General features: G+C 41.5%; 1 protein-coding gene across 1 annotated transcript in view; it reads left to right on the top strand.

Moving 5' to 3' along the window:
- Window positions 1-15,746, top strand: part of LOC135479376 (low-density lipoprotein receptor-related protein 4-like) — a 35,080-nt gene extending 19,334 nt beyond the window's left edge. Inside the window, exons 16-26 of the mRNA XM_064759202.1 lie at window positions 1,127-1,275; window positions 3,069-3,159; window positions 5,842-6,001; window positions 6,753-6,865; window positions 8,408-8,576; window positions 8,872-8,972; window positions 11,513-11,662; window positions 12,342-12,518; window positions 14,308-14,541; window positions 14,827-15,005; window positions 15,420-15,746. Of these exons, the coding sequence (XP_064615272.1) occupies window positions 1,127-1,275; window positions 3,069-3,159; window positions 5,842-6,001; window positions 6,753-6,865; window positions 8,408-8,576; window positions 8,872-8,972; window positions 11,513-11,662; window positions 12,342-12,518; window positions 14,308-14,541; window positions 14,827-15,005; window positions 15,420-15,746 (1,850 nt within the window). The remainder of the gene's footprint in view (window positions 1-1,126; window positions 1,276-3,068; window positions 3,160-5,841; window positions 6,002-6,752; window positions 6,866-8,407; window positions 8,577-8,871; window positions 8,973-11,512; window positions 11,663-12,341; window positions 12,519-14,307; window positions 14,542-14,826; window positions 15,006-15,419) is intronic.
- Window positions 15,747-17,590: the final 1,844 nt, after the last annotated feature.

Below are 17,590 nucleotides of genomic sequence, written 5' to 3'. Positions count from 1 at the left end.
TGCAGCGGATAGGAGCCCAAGCTGCAGCGGATAGGAGCCCAAGCTGCAGCGGATAGGAGCCCAAGCTGCAGCGGATAGGAGCCCAAGCTGCAGCGGATAGGAGCCCAAGCTGCAGCGGATAAGAAACCAAGTTGTGTACCAATGAGCCACGCCCTGTTTGATCGTAGTCTTGTTTTTTTTTTTTGAACCATGGTAATGAGGAGCAAGCTAAAATACTGCCGGTTATACCGAGTATTCAGTTACAGGAAAACTCCCTTACCCAGCAAAAAATAAACTGTTTTGCTCTTCTTGGGTTATGTGTGACGAAATACTACCTAGCCTAGACTTCATACGTCATGCATGTCTTATTCTGTATAGAATTACAAGAACAACCGTTTTTATCACGAATATGACTCTGGTCATTCTATACGTGTATGTTTAGTACTGAGACTGTCTACAACCAACGGACTGGCATTTAAACACCGCAGGCAGACTCAAACCACGTCACTACTATGCCTGCCAAGTTGTTCATTATGAAGTATTGTGTAGACGGTCAGTGTGTCGAGTAAAATAGCATGGTATAAGCCACCATCGATAACTTCCTGTGGAAATATTTCCCACACCTCAAAACACACACTCTTACCACCAATGTGTTATCATGTTGACTTACACTGAAAAAAATCTGTTTTATTATGGTAGGCATTTTAGACATTTATAGCCATATCGTTTTGCCAAACGAAAAAACAACTTACTAAGTCCTTCTCTGAAAAGAATGATCTCTTAGTTGCCGTTCATGAAAGTTCGGTGTATGGTCCATCTGGTAACGTCACTCCAATACACCTAGGAACAATGAAAATCTGATTTTAACAGAAAATCTGTTGTCTGAGTGGAGCTAGAATGTATTCTGTTATCATAATATAATACTGTGTCATATTCAACACAATGTCCTATTAGTCTAATACAATCGTTAAGTTGAATTAATAGAATGTGTGTGTTGCACTTAACATGATAACATGTTACCATGGCAGAATCCATTCTAGCATCACTCACACAACAGTCTTTCTGTTAAAGTTAACAAATCAACTTTTTGAGTGTAGGCTCTAGTCTTTGCATTTCTGTACCTTTACTCCTTTCTGTTCACCGACAGACTTGGCCGAGGACAAATTCCTGCTAATCGCTGATCAGAGGCTGGGGTCTATCTACCAGCTGGATTTGTGGCGCTTCCAATTCCACGCCTTACCCTTACAGAGCGTGATACAGCCTTATAGCGTCTGCTTCAATCCTGAAGATCAAAAGGTAGGCTTCACAACTTTCCTACATGTCTCTTTGGGATCAGAGCCCGGGTTCATTAAGTTCACAATGAAATGTTTATCGACACAACCTAAGGGTAAAGAAACGGTCAAAAGTAGTTATCAGATGAAAGACCATTAAATACTGTCCAGAAAAGCAACTTCATTTATTTGTTTTTAGAATTTATTCTAACCGAGTAAAACATAGGATTATATGGTGGTCTGTTGGGATCTAGGGGGTATCAGTGAGGTCAGAGCTTTATTTTGGGCTTAAAATGGTTGGTTTCAACGTCCATTCATAGTTCCAAATGTAGATGCATTTTGAATGATGAAATGTAGCAATCTTTTTGTGTCAAATGGCAAAAGGCTTATGTGGCGTCACTGATCCCCTGATCTTTAAGTCAACCACTTTGTATGCATAGTGTTAAGTTGATTAAGCGAAACACCATTGCGTAAGCAAAAGAACAAAATCGGGCCCTGGATGTTGCGATTGTAGATTTCAAACGTCCCTTCATGGCCCAGGAGTGGTATACGAATGGCTAACTACGCTTTAAGTGTAGAACCCACTGTCACACCGTTCTAGGTATTTATGTTCCGTACAACGAGACGCTGGGAATGATCGGAAACTTGTCTGCATATAGTTGACCATCAATGCATGTAACCCATGGTAATTCAACAAATAACCAATGAGAGCCCTGCTTCCGTCACATATTTGCCGTGTTCATATTTATTTATTTGATTTATTTATTTGTTTTACGCCGTACTCAAGAATATTTCACTTATTCGACGGCGGCTAGCATTTTGGTGGTGGAAAACTAGGCAGACCCCCGAAGGAAACTCACGACCCACGATAATCCGCAGGTTGCTGCAGACCAGCGTGGTATTTATTTATTTGTTTCATTGGTGTTTTACGCCGTACTCAAGAATATTTTACTAATACGACGATGGCCAGCACTTTGATGGGAGGAAAACGGACAGAATTCGATGGGAATCCACGACCAACCGCAGGTTGATGTGGGACCTTCCCACGTGTGACCGGTTAGGAAGCCAGCAGGCTCAGCAGAGGCTCTTGAGTCGTTGCACCGCCCTGGCACGCTATCCAATAGTAAGAGAACTATTGAAGGTGGCAACCATTTATTTTGTTATAAAATTATCCCAGTTGGTTTATGACGAGTATACAGTTGACAGTCGTATTGTTTACATTTGTATGTTGACTGAGGTATTGTAAAAATGCTGATATCCTGGCTATTGTAATGTCAACCAATATTGTATAACAGTATTGAGTATAGTCTTAAGAAATAATCAAATATTTAAATAATAAATATTTTTTTACACTTATATCAGCAAAATATGTATTATTTGTTTTTTTTTCTCAAGACGTCTTCACCGCTTTCATTTACACGGTGAGTCAGTTTTGTGCATGAGTGCAGAGAACCGGAGTTTCCAGGGTAGACAACCGACTTGTGGCAGGCTGCTGACGAATGTTGTGTATAGAGTAACCTCTTTACGTTATATTATTACTTATTAGTTCTTTTAGTCCACTGTGACTAGAATGTATTCTGCTATTATGATACCATATTGTGTCATATTCAATATAATATCCTGTTTGTGTTAAAATTAACCGATGAATTTTTTTTAGCATATCACCGCATAAAATCGTTTTTTGATGAGGGTGATTGAAGTGGTTGGAGTTTGACGCTTTACTCAATCGCATTTCACTTATACGACGGCGGCCCGGGGGAAAGCCGTGATCATTTTCCCATATGCGGCGGCTTTATTTCTTGATTGTATTGTTCTTAGGTGTATTGGAGTGACGTCACCAGAGGGACGATAAACCGAGCCTTTATGAACGGCAGCGAGCAAGAGATCATTCTGGCCAGAGAAGAACTCAGTGAGTTGGTTTGAGTTTGTTAAAATGATAAAGTTATAAAATTACTAAAATGCCTACTATCATTAAACTCGAATAGTAACTGTACATGTACTGTGCCTGTCTTTTTCACCGAAGTTTAAAATATAGACAGACTACGCTTTAGACTGTGATATTTAATTCACATTTACATTTGCCATTGGACTGTTTTCAGTAACTATATGTAGATGCGTATTGGATTTCAGTTAATATTCTTTTTCCTTCCGATGAGACATGCTTCATTTCCTGTTTCCTGTTAAAGCTGAATTAATTAATACACTAGTATTTAAGAAATGTTCTGAATATATTTAAACAAATTCTACACCGCTTATCAACAAAATACATAGCAAACAATCGTCAGCACCTAGCCACTCATTTGGTGATGCCAATTTGTCATGTTATAGCTATCTAGAGTGACGTCACAAAAGCCAGGAGCTCTCCCGTACCATCATTATTAAACAACGTGGCAATGAGAAAATGCAAACAAAAACGCCTGATACCCAATCAAAGAGTGTCAGCTCTGTTCCGCATTCAAAGGGCCGATGTTTCTTTTAGTTTGGCGCGCGGTCAGGGCGATGTTCGTGGACACAGGCGTCGTGTTTAAGAGGTCCTGTTCGTCCCCGTCCTGCATGGATATAAGCATTAGGCCTAGCTGGCTGTACCGACTTTAGGCAATATTACCGAGCATAGCAGGACCCAGGATTGATAACAGACTCTTCCATGCAGGTTTTAGGAAGATATTTTCGTAGTATAGTTGATTTTGCTTAGGAAAAATAATGTAAAGTAACAATATTTTTCTTCAAGCCAATCACTCTCCCGAGGCGGTTTTCTTGCCAGATCACCCTGACAAGTTACTTCAGTATCCTGCCCAGCATGTGCGCACTGTGACGCGGGCAGCAGTCCTCAATTCCCTGTTCATCAATGTGTGAGCACTTAAACTATTCGCAAAATAAAATTATTGCATCGACATCTGTTTATCTACCATAGGAAACTACACTGACAATCGAGACTAATAGGGTTTTTGACGTGACAGCCAATTATCACGTGACACTTTCAGTGCTAGTGATTAGCCAAGTTCATAAGGGCTTAGCTGCTCGGAGTGAGTTGTCCGTCAGTGCCATATCCGAATACTGAACTTCATCTTTTTGGCTATAAAAACTTTATAGAATTTTATACATATTTTTCTGTGATAACTGCGTCTTATATTAAATGTATATAGAGTGGCAGACTTTATGTTCACTTTAATAAAAAGACAACAAATAGTGCGTGCTTAGGCATAACCTGAGTTGTTTAGAGTGGTGAAAATTTAAATACACGGTCAAAACTTTCTTTCTGACGTGTATGGTATTTCTATCAGTCAACTTCTAATAAGAAATTATTAAGAGGCTATGGGATACCGCTAGAGTGATCGCGTCAAAATCGCAAAAGTCGCGTCACTCCTTCCCGAGGCACGTGCATGTATAGTTAAAAGGGAAAACAGCGTTCGGGTGACGTAACCGGAAACAGCTGTACTCTCGGGTTGTAGGAATAAATCGCGCCTGATTGGTTAAAACTGCTGAGATGGCGGCGCTTTAAGTGTTCATGTTATTCCTTACTGTGAACTGCGATATCTCGATTGTAGAAAATCACAAGTTGTGCTTTTTTAACTTTCTGTGGGATACTTTATCGACGTATCTATATATTTGGTCTAGTGTTGTCTTTTCTTTTAAACGAATGACAAAAGTAAATAGGGCCATTGCTGAACGGCTGATCTCTTCCCCTCCCCAACACTCCCCACTTTCTCACGAGTGTTTGGCTTACGAGGTCATGTGCTCTAATCTACCTCCCGGTGGTTCATTTTCGCCTTTAACTCAGGAGGCCTATGGGTGGAATCCCAGTATTTCCTCCACATGCAAACTTTGCCTTCGTCAAATAAGCCGAATATTATGAAGTGTGAAGCAAAACGCCAAATAAAGAAATAAATACACAAATGAAACGAGAACAAATTTTACAATAAATCCGATATTAATAGATGGGAAATCTATGGAATATTTTTATCCCCATTACCAACTAGCCCAGTTAATATTTGGTTCTTATCTGTCATCTGCATGATCAGCCAGTCTGATCAATGTTTACTTCTTATCAATTATCTCCATAACCAACCAGTCTGGTTAATGTTTGGTTCTTATCTGTTATCTCCTTTGCCAACCAGTCTAATTAATGTATACTTCTTATCAGTTATCCTCCTTACCAACCTGTCTGGTTACTGTTTGGTTCTTATCTGTGGTGTCTGGTACATATTTTGTGCGTGTATTAATAAATGCCAGCACGGCATGATACAATATAGCTCTCTAACAGTTTATATATGTTAATACGCCATAGGAAATAGCCTCATATCGGTGGTTGGCGTGCTAGCGCAGCAGAGTGACGCAGGAAACTCTCACCAGTGCGATCGCTGTGCGTTCAAGTCCATAGCCGGTGGTACGTGGGAGTGTTTACCAGCAGCCTGTGGATGGTTGTGGGTTTCTCCCGGGCTCTGCACGGTTTTCACCCACCATAATGCTGGCCGCTGTCTTGTAAGTGAAACATTCTTTAGTGTGGTAACGTGTAAAAATCCAATCAAGATAATAAATAAATAAATAACCCCTGATCGATATGTCAATAAACACTGTTGTCTTTCCCGGTTAGGTGTAGTAAAGCTTGTGGTGGAAGCCAACGCTGGATTGCTATACTATCTGGACGTGTCCCAGTCTCTGCTGGGGGTCATCGCCGTCAAGGGATTACATCACAAGACTCTGATCATCAACATCACGGAGCCAAGAGATTTCACCGTGGACCCTGAACACGGGTGAGAGAAGACCAATATCACGAATGTACATCCCAAAGCCGTGTGTTTATTTATTTTATTTATTTAAATGGTGTTGTACGTTGTACTCACAAAAATCCGTGAAAAAGCCGTGTGAAAAATGTGCATAAATGTGTACACTCATACATGTACATACATACATGCACCTGATAGACACATGCGTATATTCATAACGTGCCAATAGCAAAAAAAAAAAAAAAAAATCTGCAATTCGTCAGCAATAGGATTTGTCTCATTTTTCACACAGTCATATTCGCGATGCCGAGGTACAACAATAAATCGGTCTTCGTTTCAATCTCCAGTTTATGAAGTAGTGTCCACAGCGTCAACAAACTGGCAGCCCTGGAGGATGGAGATGGTACTACATTCAGTAGAACCATAACCCATGGTAAAGGGACATAACCCCACCCATTCGTTTACAGCGGGGATTTTGCCGGCTTATTCACTATTATCCGGCGAGTTTATTAGCCCTTAGATCATTGATGTAAAATAAAGTTAAAAAAAATATACACAAAAATAATTTCATTGTTTTCATTTCTTTTAGACTTTTATAAGAAGCGCTGATACCTGTTTAGGCCACGGCACTAGTGTGGGGATCCAAGTATTACTATTTAAGCACTTGCAAGAATGAATGAATGATTATAGCTTAACGCCACCTCGGCAATATTTCAGCCAAATCGTAGTATGGTTTCTCGGATGTAGCTTTTTAATATTTTACCCTGTTTTTTTCCAGGCTTATCTTCGTGGTCTCAAATGGCAGTATTTTACAATACGGTATGGATGGTTCAGATGTGTTAATTCATACGGAATCATCCCAACCAACTGGTCTCTCACTGGATATGTCAAGTAAGTACAATTAACATGAAGCGATTGGAAAACCTTTTTGATTTATTTGATTGGTGTTTTACTCAAGAACATATCTCTTATACGAAGCCGGTCAGCATTATGGTGGGAGGTAACTGTCCGAGGGAAACCCACGGCCATGCAGAAGTTGCTGGAACACCTTCTCACGTACGACTGGAGAGGAAGCTAGCATCATATGGGCTTGAGCTCGCAGTGATCGCATTTCTGAGAGGCTTCTGAGTGATTGTGCTGTGCTAGCACGCTAACACCTCGGCCACGGAGTGATTGGAAAAGATTATTTGGATCACCACTTTTCGCCACCCTCTCACCCTTTATTTATTGTAGCTTGAATGTATTGGTTTGACATTGTTTGAAAACATATTTTATTTTTATGTGAACATACTCTGGCAGGCACAGGAAAAATTATGCTTTTTGTAAATGTTCAAAGTTGATTTGAATTTTGACTTGTTGCTATGGTTACACTGTGAAGCGTAATATTCGCTGGTTCAGTTGTCTAAAGCTCTCGCATCCGCGATACCTCTCTGAACAACGACATCCTGTCAGAGGCTTCTGCTTTAAGTCAGGGGGTTTATAAGCTACCTGACACAAGGTGGTGGTTGACTCTGGGCACTCTGCTTTCCACTCATAAACCTGACCTGCACTAAAATAAATATACAAATATTGGTCATCAATCGCAGAGTGCGCTAAAACACAAGAGATGCGTGTTCAAACCCTGCCTTTATCAGGGAATTTGTTAATTTCTCATTGTTCGTGCGACATTGGCGATCATCAACTGTCAACGACGCACGTACGGCCGTGATGACCGTCAGCTGTCGGCGACGCTCTTGTGGCTGCAGCTGTGATGGCCATTTAGCTGTTGACGACGCACGTGTGGGCGTGATGACCATCAGCTGTCAATGACGCATCTGCAGCTGTGATGGCCATTAGCTGTTGACGACGCACGTGTGGCCGTGATGACCATCAGCTGTCAACGACGCACGTGCGGCCGTGATGACCATCAGCTGTCAACGACGCACGTGCGGCCGTGATGACCATCGGCAGTCGACGACGCACCTGTGGTCGTGATGACCATCGGCTGTCGACGACGCACATGTGGCCTTGTTGACCATCAGCTGTCGATGACGCACGCGTGGGTTGGGGACGTTAAAGAAGTTCGTCGTCTTCCACCAATATGTTGTGTATATCTGTAAAAGTCACATGTAGCGAAAAACTTCGTCAGTTTCTCGCCAATTATCGGTGGATTTCACCGGGTACTCCGGTTTCCTTTACCCATAAAACTGAGCGCAATAGTATAAGCAAACAATTATAAGTTTTGCATTAAACAGTCATCAATCAATCAACCATGTACGTGCTCATCACGAAAGTGGCGCTGAAGGCATTTTACCATGGTTCTTTTTGAAGCCATATGGGGTTCTCTACATAGTCAATATACTGGAAAAAACGTATATGCAATCTTTTGGTATATACATGTATATAAATCAATGCTTTTTGTGAATATAATCAATGCTTGCTAACAATTTCCAGCCAATCAGCTGTATTGGTTTGATTCGATGCGAGGTCACATCTTAACTTCCGGCACTGATGTATGGGCTCAAACGGAGCTTGTTGCGCAGATTGATGCGCACATCCGGGCACTGGACGTTGACCCAAACTACATATACTGGGTGGACTCCGAGCGTACGTCAGTTTTCAGGTAGGGAGAATTGACCATACCGCTTTTCGAGCCATGGGGTATGGGCGTGTGTCAAATAAGAATACAACCATTAATATTAAATGATCAATAACTTTTATGTACCATATCGGCAATAACAAATCTACACCTTGTCGAGGAACGGTTAGACCTGATAACAGTCGATTAAAATGGAATACAAGAATTAATTCACAATTGGTGGTGTGTGTGTTTTTTGGTCACTCTCACCGCTGTTGTCTAACGTGTTTACACGAAGACTTAGCACGGCTATTGTTTGTTGTTTTTTCGTTTACAAAAGGGCGAGGAAGAGTGATGGGGAGAGTAGGATTTTACTGGGTGAAGAAAGCCCGTTCTTCCTACCTGTCAGTATCTTCGTACAGCGGGGCAGGATGCTAACCAGTACGTTCACCATTATGTACTCATTTATTGTTAGTATCTGTGCAGCTCTGCATGGTGATAGCGAGTAGGTTCATCATCATGTGCTCACTTATTGTCAGTATATCTGTGCAGCTCTGCATGGTGATAGCGAGTAGGTTCATCATCATGTGCTCACTTATTGTCAGTATCTGTGCAGCCCTGAATGGTGATAGCGAGTAGGTTCATCATCATGTGCTCACTTATTGTCAGTATCTGTGCAGCTCTGCATGGTGATAGCGAGTAGGTTCATCATCATGTGCTCACTTATTGTCAGTATCTGTGCAGCTCTGCATGGTTATAGCGAGTAGGTTCATCATCATGTGCTCACTTATTGTCAGTATCTGTGCAGCTCTGCATGGTGATAGCGAGTAGGTTCATCATCATGTGCTCACTTATTGTCAGTATCTGTGCAGCTCTGCATGGTGATAGCGAGTAGGTTCATCATCATGTGCTCACTTATTGTCAGTATCTGTGCAGCTCTGCATGGTGATAGCGAGTAGGTTCATCATCATGTGCTCACTTATTGTCAGTATCTGTGCAGCTCTGCATGGTGATAGCGAGTAGGTTCATCATCATGTGCTCACTTATTGTCAGTATCTGTGCAGCCCTGCATGGTGATATCGAGTAGGTTCATCATCATGTGCTCACTTATTGTCAGTATATCTGTGCAGCTCTGCATGGTGATAGCGAGTAGGTTCATCATCATGTGCTCACTTATTGTCAGTATATCTGTGCAGCTCTGCATGGTGATAGCGAGTAGGTTCATCATCATGTGCTCACTTATTGTCAGTATCTGTGCAGCTCTGCATGGTGATAGCGAGTAGGTTCGGCATCATGTGCTCACTTATTGTCAGTATCTGTGCAGCTCTGCATGGTGATAGCGAGTAGGTTCATCATCATGTGCTCACTTATTGTCAGTATCTGTGCAGCTGTGCATGGTGATAGCGAGTAGGTTCATCATCATGTGCTCACTTATTGTCAGTATATCTGTGCAGCTCTGCATGGTGATAGCGAGTAGGTTCATCATCATGTGCTCACTTATTGGCAGTATCTGTGCAGCTCTGCATGGTGATAGCGAGTAGGTTCATCATCATGTGCTCACTTATTGTCAGTATATCTGTGCAGCTCTGCATGGTGATAGCGAGTAGGTTCATCATCATGTGCTCACTTATTGGCAGTATCTGTGCAACTCTGCATGGTGATAGCGAGTAGGTTCATCATCATGTGCTCACTTATTGTCAGTATATCTGTGCAGCTCTGCATGGTGATAGCGAGTAGGTTCATCATCATGTGCTCACTTATTGTCAGTATCTGTGCAGCTCTGCATGGTGATAGCGAGTAGGTTCATCATCATGTGCTCACTTATTTGCAGTATCTGTGCAGCTCTGCATGGTGATAGCGAGTAGGTTCATCATCATGTGCTCACTTATTGTCAGTATCTGTGCAGCTGTGCATGGTGATAGCGAGTAGGTTCATCATCATGTGCTCACTTATTGTTAGTATCTGTGCAGCTCTGCATGGTGATAGCGAGTAGGTTCATCATCATGTGCTCACTTATTGTCAGTATATCTGTGCAGCTCTGCATGGTGATAGCGAGTAGGTTCATCATCATGTGCTCACTTATTGGCAGTATCTGTGCAGCTCTGCATGGTGATAGCGAGTAGGTTCATCATCATGTGCTCACTTATTGTTAGTATCTGTGCAGCTCTGCATGGTGATAGCGAGTAGGTTCGGCCTCATGTGCTCACTTATTGTCAGTATCTGTGCAGCTCTGCATGGTGATAGCGAGTACGTTCGGCATCATGTGCTCACTTCTTGTCAGTATCCGTACAGCTGGTGAGTAGGTTCACCATCATGTGCTCACTTATTGTCAATATCTGCACAGCGCTGAAGGATGCTAGCGAGTATGTTCAACATTATGTGCTCATTTATTGCCAGTCTGTTTTTATTGGCGCTTTACGCCGTAACCAGTGTTTTTGAACAGCACCGCAGGATGCGAGTCAGTGCGTTCATCATAAGGTGCTCCTTTATTGTCAGTATCTGCTGAGCGCTGCAGGGTATACTAGCTAGTATACTTCATTATTATGGGGATTATATAACGTTTTCTTCACATGCGTTCATACTCAATATCATGTTACCAACGCTCTGGTAATTAATATGACACCTGCCAAAAAATGCAGTGAAAGGGGCAAATCCAGCTCTCGCTTGTTTGACTGCGGTTTTATGTTAGATTTGTCAGGTATCCGGCCATAGGCTGTGTTTTACTCTTGGACCATTTCCATCACGCTTAAAACTGATCGACGGTTTATAAATGAAAATTGTTTGATTTATTGTAAATGGCGTTTTCAGAGTCTGTAGCCACTTTTTGTCAATTATAACTCTTAACGCACTTTTTGATTAAAGCACAGACAGTGTACTTTTTCTATAAACCACATCCATTACCATACGCCTTCACCACGCACTTGGTATCCTTGAGTAAAATGGTCAAATATCTCGTGAGGAAGTTAAACGTTATATTTTAGACAGCCCCTGTAACAGCGACCAAGTGTGTAGTCATCTGTGTCTACCTCGAAGAGATAGTTACGTCTGTGCATGCCCAGACGGCACGATGATGAAGAAAGACGGCTCAGGGTGTTACTTGGAGGCTGAAGAAAGAATTGAACCTCAGTCGGGTAAGCGTTGTGAAGCTTTTTGATACTGGAAAGGATATAATCTCGTCGGCTACACAGAAGACAAGTTTTAGATTATGGTATAAAAGACAAGTGCACAGAGAAAAAAAACAGATAGTTGGCAAATGATCACATGTAACTGGCCACCTGTGAATTAAGCTCAGTTAGGGTTTATTCTAAATGCTTAAATAATAGTATCTTGGCCGTTAATGACGCAGATGTGATATACTACGTTGTGTGATGGGTTTTTGGTTCTTTTGGTTGCGGTTGAGGATCAGATTAAAGTCAGTTTAAAACTGTGCCTGAAAATATCTTTGTTACGGACCATATAGATACAAGATCTCTTTCTACAGGTGTATGTTCAATTCTGAACAAATTTCTTGTGAACTGTTCTCCTGCAACGTGTGCATGAACAACAAAACAGAACTGTGATGTCGTGGCTGTGACGTGATGTCAATGACGTCAGTGACGTCATCGACAACATACATACACTGTCAATATAGTCCATAATGCAACAGCTGAAAACATTTAAATCCAAAAATAAGTAAACATTAAATACGGTCTTATATGGCCTTTCTACTGGTACATGTAATTATCTTCCTGTTGTCATGTAAATGAGAGATGCAAAAACTTGATTATGTTACAGTGTCACGTTTCTCATTACTTTTCACTTTCTTTGCAGAGTTTTGCGTTGTGCCGAAAATCGAGTTTGGCTTCAGCCACCAACAGACGGCAGGTCACGTGGTAGATGAGGGTTTCGTCATCGAAATTGCCTGTATCGACGGCACCGTCATTAATTCCGGGCATCATGTGACCTGCAAGAATGGAGCGTGGTCTCACACTCCCGTCTGCCAACCAGGTCGATGACGTGATGTACATTTATGTTATAGTATTTTTTATCACTAAGACACGTGTGGTTTGGGTTCAATTCTGGCCTTCGGCAGGGAATTTGTGGATTCTGTTGTCCTGTTTTTATCGGGGCGATAGAGGCCTCCGTGGCCAAAGTGGTTAGCACACCTGCACGGCGTAATGACCCATGAGCCCTTCACCAATGCGGTCGTATGACTTAAGTCCAGTTCGTTCTGGCTTCCTCTCCGGTTGTAAGTGGGAAGGTTTGACAACAGCCAGCGGATGGTCGTGGGTTTTCCCCGGGCTCTGCTCGGTCTCCTCCCACCATAATGCTGGCCGCCGTCGTATGAAATATTCTTGAGTACGGCGTTAAACACCAATCAAATAAATAAATAAATAAATATATATTGGGGTCATAGTGACAGTAAGCTGTAAAGAACGCGTGTGTGACTTTTAGTGCAGTTCTACATTCTTTGAAAACCAATTACATTTCGCCAATAGGTGTGAAATCATGTGATAACGATGTTATCATAAACTACATAAAAACCTCGAGCTAATAAACCCAAGAAGTTGTATATCCATAATGAACATGGTGTTAATGTATGGGGAATATCGTCATTAACTTGACAGAGGCCAACGGTTTAGTCCATGTACCTCGGTTACCTTTGTACATTTAAATGATCGACCACTACTGCCTTACAAGTGAAAAAATGTTCAGTACACTCAAAAACTTAATGTGTTTGTCAAAGGGATTTTTATGCCTGTTAGATTGTATCCTGCTATTATAACGTAATACTGTGTTATATTCAACATAATATTTTGTTAGTTTAATACAATCTTTTTTGTTGAATTAATGGAATATAGCCATATGTATTATATTTAACAAAATAATATGCTGCAATAACAGAATTACATTCTAGCATCATTCAGACAACACACTTTCTGTTAAAATTAACAGATTAAGTTTTAAGTTGATGGGTTTATGTAACAATCAATCCATCAATCATTTAGTCCAACATGTACCCTAATCTCCAGTGATCAAAGCAGCACACAATTCCATTTAAGGCTACCTGTTTGGTAGCTTAATACTGAGTAACTAGGATCGTTGGATCCATACAGAGCAAAGGTCACTGTTCTAACCACACAGGCCACACAATGGAGAAGGAGACAAAAGAAAAAAAATATGCCAAAATCAGACGAAAGAGCGTCAAAACTTATTTGCAAACATGTTCTTTAATATGTTTTTTTCGATTTTTGTTTTCAGGACAAAAGCATATTTGAAAATATTTTTATATGGTGGGTGTTTGGGACCATCTTGTGGTATTTATCGTCGTTGCAAAATAATGTTCTAAATAAGGACGTGATGCGTGTCTAATAAATTTTATCTGCATGTAAATTTGTTGTCTGTATCCAAACACAGAGGTTTAATCTGAATTATGATAATGTTTCAGAATGTATTAAATATCATCAAAATTCAGGGTGAACAGATCAAATTCTAATGCAAATATATTTATTAAACAGCTCTTACATCCTCATTTAAAATATTGTTACACAAAGACTATATATACCAAAAGATGGTCCCAAATACTCACCATACAAAGCTCATTTTCATGTAGCTCTTTCTCTTTAAGGAAACATGGACAAAATTATCGAAGACCATGTTCACAACTGACTTTGTGCATTCTTTTATCTGAGCCTTATGTAATTTTTTATGTTTTCTCCACCCAGGTGACATTAGGGTTTAGTATACTTATCGTAATTAACACACTTGGAAACTAGCGAGATCATTTTACTTACAGCGCGAAGGAATCCCATTTATGGCACCGAGGCTCGGGGTCAGAGGGTATTCACTCACTCAGGGGTGTTCGTGGTCCCCCACGGGGTCGATCAGGTCGACGTGGTGTGTATCGGAGGTGGCGGAGGGGGTCGGGACGGCAGAAGCTTCAGAGACGCAGGGGACGGGGGCAGATCTAGCTTCGGTGATATGCTGGTGGCGGAAGGAGGCATGGGCGGTAAAGCGGTCAATAACTCAGGTAAGGCATACTTTAGAAGAAGGCCTGTGCAAATATGAATGGTGCTAAAATACCTGTTTTGTGAAAAAAAAAATACGATAAACATAACGAATTCTAAACTACAATTCTACATCCTAGATATCGACTACACTCGTTCCTCAGCGAAAGCCATAGGTGAAACGTAGCAGATAAACGTTATTGTCTGTTACATATTTTACACAACATCCATGACATAAAAATGTCTTTGACTACTGTTACAAAACTGTGACGTGATTAAAAAGTAAGCAAAATTTATGGTTGACATAGGAGGCCTGGGCGGCAAGGGGACGGTGGCTAGCGGGGGTAAGGGTCGGTTACACGAGCAGTGCGGAGGGCCTGGGGGTGCTGCCGGGGAGACCACTACGGACAGTCGGGATTTTTTTCCAGGTCTTTCCTCGTTCCTGTACTGCGGGGGTGGAGGTACCAGTGACCCCAGATGCCTTAAGGTAGTGAATCTATTCTGTGTGCGTGATCTATAGAGATAGGACAAAGTGGTTGTAGCATAGGATGTATAATGCGACTAACGTGTCATATCTGGTCTATCTTTCATGTCTTTTTTTCAGTTGAGGCAGCTCTACGAGAAGGAGATACTTTCAAGATATATATATATATATATATATATATATATATATATATATATATATATATATATATATATATATATATATATATATATATATATATCCTGAGGTCTAAGCTGAGTTTACGTCAGTACATATATTTGTCTTAACTCTGGACTCGTAACTCCGTGAATTAGTAAACCTACTACTAACAGATCCGCAAGTTTTCTTACCAGCAAGCTAAACATGCACAATTACTTGTCACCTCAAATCCACCAAATCACGACATGTATATTTCAGGACTACCCGGAAGCCAAAGAGATCCCTGAGTCGAGGTCCGGCCCGGGTGGAGAAAACCCCTCAGGAGCCTCGGGTGGTCAGTACGGCGGGGGTAGCGGGGGGTCAGCCGGGGGTCGAGGCGGCGGCGGAGGAGGCTACTCGTTCGCCACTATCCAGCTAAACTCCCGGAGAGAAGTGGCCATCACAGTGGGTCAGCCCGGATCTCCAGCCTTCGCCCAGCCCGGAAAAGGCGTCGTAGTGGTGGCCTGGGGCGGGAAAGTAGATCCGGATCTCCGGGACTTCACCACACCAAAAGACTTACCGGATGGACCCCTTGGGGTACATTAGAAATGACATCAAACATAACATACGTGTGTGTCAAGATAAGGACTGGAATAGTGGACCAGTTCCGATATATTGTTAGACTGTTGCTAAATAAACATTCTATTACACTTTGGATTTTCTTACTACATGCAACGTTGAATACCAACGGGTTTAAAGTCCGAGACACACTCGTCGGGCAAAACGGTCCATCTTTGTGAGGGGGAAATGCGAACATTCCACGATGACACGGTACAACCGCCCCACAAGCTTTGGAACATACTATCACCACGACTCGCGTCACAACACTCGACCTTGGATGACACCATTTCAAAGTAGGAGTTATAAAACAAACTCACGCTAGTGAATAAACATGGCGCTTTCTGTTGGAATCAAAATTTATTTTAAAGGAGAGAAGTTTAAAGTTATTAATTTTCACATGGTCGCTAAGCAATTATGAATGCTACAAAGCAGAAAATTCAGCCCGCAGACCGGAAAGAGCTTTTAGATATGAACTACATGTGTCTACTTTGGTTGATATCCAAAATAGCATGAGAGATGGACAGGACGACATTTTATGACTTCGAATTTATTACTGATGTTTCAGCTTTTAATTTGTATAAAAAAAACTAATTAAGACGTGGAGAAACACACAACGACAAACTAATTTGCTGCCAACATGTTTCACCACCCAACTTTGAATGTGTCCTTTCCTAGACGCCCTCGAGCAGTTGTTTAAAGCGGATGAGACACTTCAGCGAAATACGGGGGAAGGTTGTGTAATTTGCAATGCGTTTAGGTCATTTTTTGCTTCTAAAGAAAATATAAATGTTTTAAAGTAGGTTTTATAGAACTGAAATAATGACTAAATTAGTCATTGTTGTTTATTTGAGTTAACCTGCGGTGCCTCGATTTGAAAATTTAACTCTTTCACACTTTTCTGCCTAAAACCAACAACAATGCCTTGACAAACAGTCGTTAGTCCTTTGGTGGCGTAGCGTTGTTTTGCTGGAACATTATAGCGAACGCAGCTTGCATTATAGACAATGCATACGGGAGAAAATATACACAACAGAGTTGTTGGCCCTTGTTCACATCCCTTGACATGTTCAGGCCGACTCCACTGCCTCATGCAAAACGTTCCGTTTGCTCCGTTCTATCCTTGAAGTTACTGTCCCGTATCCATCTTGTAATTTGGAAGGTTTCATCGGCAATTTTATTTCATTCTGCACCAAAAACATGTGTTAGCAAAGATTTACCTACGAAAACATCATGCATCCACATTACACTTTCATCTTTTCAAACAATCCCACACAGTACAGTCCAACCTACACTGGAATCGGGAATTCCCGTTTCCTTCCGGTGTTGTTGAGTACGTACACCGCATACTCATTACAGCGCATGCGTGGCTCTCTATCTTTCGCTTTACATTACTACACCCAATGGGCAGGTTTTATTTTTTGGGCCTGTGAGGCGCACGTAGGCTTATTTAGGCTTAACCTCATCTCTTATCTCCTCCAGCGGAACTGTTTAATCAGCATTCATCAATAAAGTTGTTTTAGTTTTTAGTTAGAATCATGTTGTAATACTCTAGATAAAGAGAGTGCATGTGTATAAAGTAATATTATAGACAAAGGTTGAGACGGGTTGTTTGTGTTTTCTGATATCACGTCCTGTCTCATCACCGTGAACCCAATGACCTAGGCGTTGTTCAAGATTTCTGTACAAAATTTTCTAGTGGTGGCAGTGATGTAAAGCGAAAGGTAGAGAGCGACGCATGTGCTGCAAGGAGTAAGCGTACACTGTTTTGTGTCTGAACTTAAAAAACTTTCCACGAAAATATTCCCACATTCCAACAAGATTCCATAACG

The sequence above is a fragment of the Liolophura sinensis genome, chromosome 12 (genome assembly GCF_032854445.1).
Source record: "Liolophura sinensis isolate JHLJ2023 chromosome 12, CUHK_Ljap_v2, whole genome shotgun sequence".
Taxonomy (NCBI): Eukaryota; Metazoa; Mollusca; class Polyplacophora; order Chitonida; family Chitonidae; genus Liolophura; species Liolophura sinensis.
The sequence above is the reverse complement of the archived record's forward strand: the minus strand, read 5'-3'. Positions and strand labels throughout refer to the sequence as shown.